Genomic DNA, 10,301 nt, shown 5'->3' on the forward strand with positions numbered 1-10,301 from the left:
GCTTCCTTGTTTTTTTACCCAGCCCCCCTCCCCCAATCACAGACACTGGTCTAGCTACATTGAGAAAGAATACATACGCAGAGGGAATAGTGAGCACATGCCTGTTAAATTACATTCCATAATCCCAGGAGCCCTCTACCCAGATGATATAGGCCTAGTGTAAATTAAGATGTATCCAAATAAATTACTAACACCCAACAAAAAGATTGAAAAACAACAACAAGTATATCATTTGTCTAATTTCTGCCCATTTCTTCTCCATTCTGAATATGCTGTAATAAGCTTTCCACAATATGGCACATCATTGGGTATCACATGTATTTTTTGCTTTTGAAATTAGACCAAACAAAATACCTTAGTGAATTTTTTTTTATTGAACATTTTATTTATTAATTCTATTTGTGCTTATAACTTAATAGCACATTACCATAAACTGAATCCCTACCACCCCCCCAAAAAGAAATGATGATAACGTGATTCAGAGCAGTGCTTCTCTTCCAGTGACTAGGGAGGGGGTGGTGGGGATGGAAGGGGGGATGCGGTTTTTAAAAAAAAGCCACAGAGAAAGAAAGGCACAACCAGCACGAGCTGCTCCCCCTGGGGGCTTCCTGAAATGCTCCAGCTTGCTACCTCTTCACACAGACAGCAAAGCCACTGACCAAGCTGGAAGAGGACATCTTTAGAGGGAACACTCAGGGCACAATTCCACAATCAAACATTAGAACTTGCAGTAGCCCCTTCCTCAGTGCAGTTCAACTCCAAGGGGGGAAAAAATAACATAACCAGGACCAGACAAAGAAACGCTACCTTCTCCCAGCGGCTCTACTCAGTCTTCGATGGTTCTCACTTAAACAGCAGGATAACCTTCCCCATACCAAGAAAAAGAAATCATATTTATTATGTACAGGGAGAATAAGATCCTTTCCCATGGTCTGTACAATTTGGGCCTATACATTATTTACTTCATATTTACTGAAAAAAATGATAATACAAAAAGAAACAATACCCAATAACAAATAAGCTGCAAAAAAAAAAAAAAAATCCTCCAGAACACATTCCCTTTTCTTAAGTTTAGGCCTCTTCAACACTACCAGTGACTTCAAGGTTTAAGACAAAGGACTGTTCTCCAAAATCTGTGCATTGTCTTACAAATTAAAGTTCACATTTTCACTAATGGGGAGGTGGAGAAGGGAGAAACGAAATCAAAAAAAGTCTTGCTTTATCCAGCATATCGGTTGAAACGCTCACGGCCGGAACTCCAATTCATCCACACTAATCACCTTAGAGGGCATGGAGGGAAGCGGCTGCTGTAGCACGTCTGAGCCAAACCACTTGGCCAGGCCGAGAGGGGGGCTGCCCCCATGTCGTTGGGAGTGGTTTGTCCGGTGAGGGCCGTGGCTCTGGGACTGTGAGCCTGGGACTGTTGAGTGCAGGGAGAGGGAGAGGGGAATTCAGTGAAGACAAAGAAGAATAGTAGGACCAAATTAATCAAGAGGCTACCATGTCAGAGCTTTTTTTTCATGAAATAAATGACAGACTTCATTTTCACTTACTTGGTCTCTGTTGTTGTTGTTGTTGCTGCTGGAGTTGCTGCTGCATGACTGCTAGCTGCATGTGAGTGCTGGCTCTGGGAGGTAGGAGTGGGTGCCCTGTTGCACCTAGCGGGTAGAGAGGTTGACCAAGCAAGGCAGGAGGCAAGCCTTGAAGCTGGGCCAGGTCAACATGCTGTGGAAATATACCTGGTATGGAGAAAAGAGACTTCAATGAGCTCCTCAGTCATATCCAAACATCAGACCATACCACATCAGGGCAATTTACCCCCTAACTCAAATATATCCCCTGTAGTGCCCTTGTAATGTGACTGTTTTTCCATGTGACTGCTTTTTTAGTGCAGGAATACTAACCCGCCTGCAGCAGAGCGGGGCCAAGCTGCTGGGGCTGGAGACCCTGGGCCAGCATCCGCTGCACCACACTGGGGTGAAGCTGGGGTGGAGGGGGGCGCACCATGGGTACATGGGATAGCAGCGGTACCGGGTAGATGGGGCGGGGGAAGGGGGAGGCTGGCCCAGGAGGCACCAGAGTGGGGGTGTGGTGTCCAGCAGAGCCTAGTCTAGGGCGCTCATGGTCCTTGGCATGGCGAGCCTGGGAGGACAGAAGTGTGGAGCAGGTCTTCACTCCTCCAGACTGGGAGCCATTCCCATCCATCCCCTCCAGGAAGGAGTTTGGAGAGCTGTTGTCTGTAAAGATACAGGTGAGCAAAAACATGACCCCAAAAAAATCCCATTCACTGAAGAAACAAATTTAATTACTGCAAAATCTACAACTTACTGAAGTAGCTTCATGACATGCAAAGCTGACATTATGTATCAAATTAGTAGACACCATTGGACAACATACCTTCTTGGGAGTGCACTGCCTCCTTACTATCAGGTCGACTACCTGGGTCATCTCGACTTTTCTCTTTAGTCTCGTACATTTTGCGGATCACAGATGTTGGTGTAAAAGATGGTGACAACTGTATACAACAAAATATATGAAATGTTAAATACTGTACAGTTGGGTGACCACTGCACTGCAACATTTAGGGACACCAAGGCCACATAACCCTATTTCAAAAGCCATTGTGAGTACTGGAGATTAATTCAGCGAGGGGACTGTGTTGAATAGACAGCATTTACACTCACCATGCTGGTAACTGCATTGCCAGGAGAGTTTCTGCCAGCAGGATGCGGGCCTGGACCAGGGGACCGATTCATCCTCGGTTGTCTGAGGAACATAAACATGTCAACCTTCTGAAGAGAATAGCTGTCACAGTTAAATAGAAGTCTCATGCTGTTATCCATCAATTGATTCAACCTTTATTCTACAAGGTAAGCTGATACAATGGAGCCTAGGAAAAGTCCCAAGAATGCAAGCGTGTTAAGAATGGGAGTGTAGACATCCATAAGTGCTCACCTGTTGCGGTAGGCCTTGTCCTGAGGCTGTTTGTTGTAGCCTGTTTGGAAGGCATGATGGGCATGAAGGGCCAGGTCCTGCTGGAAGACCAGGGCTTCCAGGTCAGCATGATCCACTCCCATAGAGAGCACCCTCATCTGGACACAAAGCACTCATTTACAACCAACACAAACATAAATCAAAGATTTGAATATGCAAACATTAGTGCATAGTGCAATGCCTGGTGGGTTAGTTTGCATGCAGTGAGTTTTAAATTGTACTTGCGGCAGAGAAAAAGAAATGTCCAACAACTAAGATGAAATTGAAGATAACACCAATGGCGTGTTAGTTTTAACTTCATAAAAACAATATTTCATTCTAGATAAGTCAAATGAGTCTGACCTGCTGTTGTGGGCTGAGGGACCTATGCATGTTCTCAAACTGCTCTGCCAACATGGGCTGTGGACCGCCAGGGAACCCTGAAACAAAACCATTAGACAAACCAGTCATTCTAACACACACACACACACACACACCAGTATACCTGCTTCACTGAAAATCCACAATCAAACATCCTTCACACAACACACATGCCTCATTAAGGCAGCTGTATGTTTACCTCCTGCAGGCTGCATGCGTCCATGAAAGTAGTCTGGTGATGGTGCCCTCTGTGGGAAGAGAGGAGGAGAGGGGCCCCTGTGCTGCAGCAGGCCATGTGGAGGTGCAGGGCCCGGTGGGGCATCAGTGCTGCCCAGTAGGCTGCTCAGGAGTGTAGGAGAAGCACTGCGGGGAGGGCCTTGGACTCCCAGGAGCTCCTGTAACACACACACACAGAGCTTAGACAGAACTAGCAGACCATAACATAACACCAGCACTAATGCAGGAGAGCCCCCTATGGGCCCTAGTCCTACTTTCATTACCTTAGAACCAGGGCTTTCCTAAATCAATAATACTCACGCTACAAATGCCACAAACCTGGAATATGTTCTTCTGCTGTGGGGCAGGCACTTGGGCTTCAGGCAGCGGCACCAGAGTAGGGACAGTGGGCTGCTGCAGCTGTGATGGGGAAGAAGGTTGGTGGCAGGTGCCATCAAGACAAGTTCTACAAGTTTCACATGTCTTACTCCATCCCCCTGGGCATAATTAAGCTTTGTATAACATATGTATGATTGGTCTGATGTAAAATGAATTTGCAATCAAAATTGACCAACCACTGGATGAAAATGAAGCCTAGATGTTACTCACTCAAAACCCTGCTTAAATCTTTCCAATTGAAATGTATGTGATGTTATGAATGTAATCTCAATTTAACCTTGGCAAAAGAACTTCAATCTTGTGGCATAATTGTGACAAATGGACAACTTGGCAAGCAAAATACAATGTTCAGATCTGAGATGTCGCCCACTGGGATGGTGAGGTGAGAAAAATAGTCCTGAATTGAAGTTTCTAATTACTCACCTGGGGAGCGTTTAGCAGGGTAAAACTTCAGAACTTGCAGAACGTTCAGTTATACATCAGGTATAAAAGACATGGCTTTTTCACATGTATAGTAAAGAATCATGTGATCTCTATTCATGGCATTGCCACCTGCAACGTTCAGCATGCTGTACCCTCCTGAACACTTGCATACAGGATGTTAGTTTCTTGGCTTTGCATCCATTTGAACTTGAAAGAGAACAACTCCCCGAAACTGACTTCAACACAAATTTATGCCCATCACTTTTCCAGACCTAACTACTACGAGTGTGGAATTTGTCAGGATGTTCATGGTTATGTATGGCTTGCATGCAGCATTTGCTTTTGAAAACCTTCAAGCATATGTTACGTAAAGAGGCCACCCTCACAGCACAGCCACTGCACAGGCCAATTACCTGAAGCAACAAGCTCAAAGCTGTTACATATCCAGTTTGTGTTACCTGAGGCAGCATGCTGACAGAGCTTTAACACATCCGAGAGCTGCGGCGGCACACTTACATTGTTCGCGTTGGCTTTGGGGTGGGTGGGCAAAGTTCCACTTGCCTTCATGCTGCTGACCAGCTTGTTGAAGGCTGACATGTCAGGGTCACGTGAGTGGGCCCGTGGCCCTGCACTAGAACCGCCTGTCAAAGCCTCTTCCAGGTGCTCAGCCATGAAGGGTGTGCCGTCTCTCCGCTGCTGAGAGGGCACCTTTCGCGGCTGCTGCTGATGATGCTGCTGCTGCTCAGACCCCACCTTTAGCCCCTTGAGCCCCACCTCCACCTCCTCCAGAGATAGCACTACTCCTGAGTGAGCTAGGGAAAGACAGAGAGATATACACCCCAAATCAATTCGCCACAAACTTATGGAACCTCATTAGATTGCCAAAGAAAAAAAACACAGAAACAAAATGTGGTACAAGTGACAGAAATTAAAACTATAGGTTGCACCTAATAAGAGGATCATCTCATCCCATGACTGATACAACAGTCATTACAGACTGCACCTTTAAAATCATGAAAAAAAAAAAAATCCTATCCCTGTAACCTAATCTCTCAAACGTGTAACAATTATCTGGTGCAACTGACTCCTAGTTCGTTCCTCAGACATGACATAGTGGAACTGGAGTACGAGTCACGGGAAGGGTCACTCACTGCTCTCACGTAGTCGAGCTTTGTTGACTGACAGGCTGGATAGAAGAGGCTTCAGGTCTATCTTGGCCTTGTGGAGCAGCTCCAGGATGTCCACCTTTTCCCTGCGATCCACTGACTGGATGGGTGTAAAGTACGGGGCTGGACCCTGGCTTGGGGATGTACAGCGAGGGTCCAATCCTGAGGAGTAAGAACATTAATAAATGCCAATTCTGACGTGGAAGTTATCAATAAATCAAAAAATAATTTCAAAACAGAATTGTGAAGAAGCAGTATGTTTGCATTAATGAGGAATTCTCTGAGCTGTCCAGCCTTTGTGGCAGTATGTCCCTTACCTGCCAATCTCTCCAGCTCCTCATGGGGGGTGGAACGCAAGCTACTTGAGCGGCTGCCGGAGGGGCTCATGTTACTGGAGAACCATCGGCTGAAGCGGCTGGCCGACACGGGACCCTCCCCCAGCACATCCTCAATCATCTAGAAGACAGAGAGGCGCCAGTGAGAGAGAGTTGGTGGTCCAAACTGGCAGACTGAAGTGGCAAAAGGTGTGCGAAGGCAAAGGTGGCACTTACGTTTAGGGCTCTTTCCACTGCATAGCACAGAGGGTGCTAGAAGAGTAGGCTTATGAGATGCATCGTCAGGTTGACAATTGTTGATATTGTACCTTTAAAAACCGATCTGTGCTCAACTCCCCATTTCCCTATCACTCACTAATAATTTGGAAACTGATGGGCATAAATTTGCATTTGCGAACCGCTTTTCAATTCACCAAACTGAAGGAGAAACCTCCTGTCCCCTTTTGATGAAACCTTGCACTGTAAAATCACATGCAAGGCAATGCACCATTAGAAACATTTTTACAAAGTGCACTGTTAAGAGTGACTGTGCCACAACCAGTCCAAATGGGCAAAAGACAGTCCACGTGAGAAACCAAGATGGAACTAACTCAGTGTGGGTAGAGAAAGGGGCAGCCTGTGCAGCTGCAGCATACTGCATGCAATCAGAGTTGATTTACAACAAATGACTGAGGAAACCAAGCCCACTGTGCACACCTTATCCTCTAAAACATGCAGTGCTCCCCAGGACTTACAGAGGCCAGGCCTGGCATGGTCTTCTCCAGATTGAAGAATTCATTGAAGTCGAAGTCTCCAGATGCTTGCTCGGGGAGAACCTCTGGGTGAGGGACCTCCTGATCTGCTGTAGAGTTTCGGACCACCTCTGGCTCTTCTGCTAGCCCACCATTACATTCCACAGCTGAACACAAAGACACATGCACTAATCAGTAAATAGAATGTCAATCAGGTTGGCTAGCATCCAGATATTTGATAGCTGAATGGCTAAACACACCAGATGTCTTCTAAAGTAGCATTAGACAATAAGAACTCTCCTCTAATCACTTGCATGCTTCCTGAGCCATAAACTCATGACATGCTTTACAAAGGAAGAAGCACTACCAAGTGTATTAATCAAAATATCACATTAATAAAAAACAAACCACCATTCAAAATGAGATCATGACTGCAAATCCCCCCCCCCAAAACTTTGACATGCCTTCTCTAACAGAGTCTGTCCGCTTCCTGGATCGTTTGGGTCTGCGCTTGTCCTCTTCCAGGATCTTATCATCAAAGCCAATAAGTTCGATAGTCTCTGATTGGCTGGTAGGACCTCCTGAGAACCACTCTGGTTCCTCCTCAGCATACGAGTCATTCCTTCTCCTCTCGCTGAAGATACGTTTGTCCCCAAAGTCTCGCTGCTGGGGTAAGAAGGAAGGACTCTTGAAATAACACTGCCAAATCACTGGTAACCAACTTAAACATAGAAAGAAGTACACCCCCCTACCAACAATAATTTACTTGACATGTGCCACAAGGAGAGGCCGAAGAGATAGCACCATCAGCATTGGTCTCTAGATAATTCATAAATAGCAGACACTAACCCTGAACCTCTTATCCTTGAAGTCCCTTTCGCGCTCCCTCTCCTTTTCCACACGAGGTTCTCTCTCAAAGCCTCGCGCAGCCATAATGCGACCACTGCCAATACGGCGCGCCCCTCCCAGTCGGAGACTCTCGTTCTCTTTATTCTCCAAGGGGCTGACAGGGCGGCGGGTGAGGGGTGCAGGCACAGCGTTGCCCTGACACCCCCCTCCGAAGCTGCGTCGCTGGGGGCTGAGCACCACATCCAGGTCGTCCTCCCTTAGTCTCTCACGGGGATCTGACACCAGCAAAAGGACAATACAGTTAGCATCAAACTGAATTGTGAGCCGCTTATTTACAGTGACATCCAACAATATGTTCGCATCTTGAGAAGACAGTGGAACATGCAGTGGGATGAGATAATAATAGAAGACTAGTATTACAGAACTTATTGACCTGCAATTCTACGTTTCAGGGGGACCCTATCATCCACGTAGTCCTTCTTATAACCTTCCACAGGAGAGCTGCACCCTGAAGCAGGGTACAGCGAGGCATGCCACTTCTCAGGATCCCACACACCATCACTATGGAACCAAATCCCAGTTAGACCAGAGGTCATCTGAACAGCAAACATACATTCACACAAATACCAAACAAAAGGTGCTTGTTTTGATGCAAGTCAAAAAGGTTAAACACAATGTTAAGAGCAAACAGTCTCACCTGTCATATTTGTCAGAAAGACAGTCTGGCCTTTCATTGGAAATTGGGAATTCTTTAATTTCCAAAAGTTCCTCCTACGAAATAATCAGGAATAAGTTAACTGAATTCTACAAAACAATCTACAGCCTTGCTCATCAATTCTGGGGTTAGAATCCCAAAAGCTTTGCATCACCAAGATTATCATTAGTCCATTGTAAGCCATTGTATCAGAACATCCCCACCATCTGAAGCCGGGATTTGATCGCTCGTTCCCAACATCTGGCACTCCAATCCAATGTCTAACGTGTTAATAAACATCTGACAGACTGAGAAGCCGGGCTGACATTGGGCTGATAAGTCTGCAGGGAATGATTTCACTGCACAACAGTTCTCACAAGCTGAAATATCTCATACACTATGGATGTAAAGGTGATCTTAGTGCTATAGAGCTTTTGAGAAGCTCACCCCAGATAAGTGGTGTTGGATTCATTACCTTGGTGTATCTGTAAGGGGATGTTGCTGCTGGCTCCTTCACCTGCTCCATCACAGTGTCACCATTCTCCTGATCCTCTACACAAGCATCCTTCTCCATGACTGTTTCAGGAGTATAACCTGATTGGGTGGCTTCTGTCCTAAGATTCAAGTAGTAGTGTACCTGTTGAAAATGCAAAAGGTTCTAATTGCATTTCCATAAAAGCCCTACAAGGTTATTGAAGAGTATGAGAATAATAGAATTAAGAAATTCTGCATTCTTGGCCAATTCCCTAATCAACATACCTAACGAGGGAAACATAGGCTTAAGTGCAGTCAATTATTGGTCCGAGGTCTATCAAACACTGACTTAGTTTGTTTCAGAAGTAACAATGCATATTTCTAACCAACTGTGGCATCTAACCGTTGTATCCTCATGAATATTGACATTTAAAAGTAAGTTCGAGGTACAATCGAGAAATCGACATTTCATTTATCTGGACCTAAAGTCCAGTTAAAGTCGGATATCAACGAGCCTTTAGTACAAAAGATCAAGATCAATCTCCTCAGGCATCATACCCTGTATTCGACTCGTCCCGGGTGGTGAATCAGTGCCTCGAGCAACTTATGGCTGAATGCTGGCGGAAAAATACAGGCAACAAGTCACGCATACCATACCTGGATAACACAGTTTCAGCACTGAGACCTGTATCGCGATGATTGATTAATTGTCGCATTCATTGTGTCTGATTGGTCATCATCGGGCTAACCAGGCAGGAGGTGATTAGCTAACGTTAGCTAGCAGGTGATGAGCAGCAATTAGCCAGCCAATTGGAAAGAAAACGCCAACTGGCTACCTCTGAAGTTTGAAGCTGGCAAATTACCGTATAAAATAAAAAAGTTGGAAAGCCGCTATCAAATTATATTTTAGGTATTAACTCCACCACATTCATTGATTGGCATCATTGGAAGACGAAATGCATGCGCTGACGTGACTTGGACTGTCCACTAACGTTACTACCAGCCTATGTTGAATACTTAGCTATGAGGGACGTTAATTACTGCTTTATGTGACTCATATCTAGAAGTCAACGATTAGATATAGTTGGCTAAAAAAAAGTTTGCCTAGTACAACTGAACACCGATTTGATACGTCGTTTGTTAACACAACATGAGCTAATCCTATTATTTCAACTGAGGTGGACAAGTAGCTAAGCAAACACAACATTTCATTTTACATTGTTTTTGGTGTTACTAAAAAGTTAAACCGGTAACCATTCACTTACGATGCTGATTAGAAAACGAGCGTAGCTGTCTGGCTGGCTGGCGTTTGTAGAAGCCGACTGAGATGCTGGTAGGCTATCTAGCAAGCTAGCTAGCTAGCTACGTTAGCTAGCTAGCCGGAGATGATGCCAGCCAGCAAAGTGCGAAATTCCTTGCCTCCGGGGTACAGTTATTTCAGCACTGAGCCTCCGTCGTTATGATGTGTCCAAATCCCGAATATATACTATCGTCCCGCTAAAACTACGTTATAATTTCGAAGTAACTGGTTATGTCTTTTCGTTCTCTGTTTCGTCTCCTTTCTCAGTCGTAGCAGCGATTTTCCTCTGATCACCGCTTCGGAGAGAAGGTCCTTAGGAGGATTATATAGTGCCCACTAGCGCCTTTCTAGAATTGTTTT

At 45.4% G+C, this 10,301-nt stretch overlaps 1 protein-coding gene across 3 annotated transcripts; it reads right to left on the bottom strand.

The window, feature by feature from the left end:
• Window positions 1-351: 351 nt before the first annotated feature.
• On the bottom strand, window positions 352-10,204 carry eif4enif1 (eukaryotic translation initiation factor 4E nuclear import factor 1). 3 transcript variants are annotated; one of them, XM_083668795.1, is made up of 19 exons: window positions 9,907-10,204; window positions 8,643-8,804; window positions 8,171-8,244; window positions 7,907-8,034; window positions 7,474-7,748; window positions 7,089-7,287; window positions 6,628-6,791; window positions 5,876-6,014; window positions 5,544-5,720; window positions 4,909-5,204; window positions 3,910-3,990; window positions 3,554-3,749; window positions 3,337-3,413; window positions 2,956-3,092; window positions 2,685-2,766; window positions 2,398-2,515; window positions 1,905-2,237; window positions 1,554-1,739; window positions 352-1,420 (listed from the first exon to the last, which is right to left on the bottom strand). In XM_083668795.1, the coding sequence occupies exons 2-19, from the start codon at window positions 8,739-8,741 to the stop codon at window positions 1,245-1,247; spliced, it is 2,937 nt and encodes a 978-aa protein (XP_083524921.1). In that variant the 5' UTR covers window positions 8,742-8,804; window positions 9,907-10,204; the 3' UTR covers window positions 352-1,244. The 3 variants fall into 3 exon arrangements, with proteins under 3 accessions (XP_083524921.1, XP_083524922.1, XP_083524920.1); XM_083668796.1 differs by having other exon boundaries at window positions 4,954-5,204; window positions 7,089-7,290; XM_083668794.1 differs by having other exon boundaries at window positions 7,089-7,290.
• Window positions 10,205-10,301: the final 97 nt, after the last annotated feature.

Source organism: Argentina silus, assembly GCF_951799395.1.
Source record: "Argentina silus genome assembly, chromosome: 4".
Lineage (NCBI taxonomy): Eukaryota > Metazoa > Chordata > Actinopteri > Argentiniformes > Argentinidae > Argentina > Argentina silus.

Bases quoted from the DNA above. Each gene is read 5' to 3' on its own strand.
- eif4enif1 (XM_083668794.1), bottom strand. From the start codon at position 8,741: ATGGAGAAGGATGCTTGTGTAGAGGATCAGGAGAATGGTGACACTGTG. The intron at 6,792-7,088 runs GCATGTCAAAGT...CTTTGTGTTCAG, and splicing joins GACAGACTCTGTTAGAGAAG to CTGTGGAATGTAATGGTGGG. The intron at 5,205-5,543 runs GTGAGTGACCCT...GTCTTTCCCTAG, and splicing joins AGCTCGACTACGTGAGAGCA to CTCACTCAGGAGTAGTGCTA.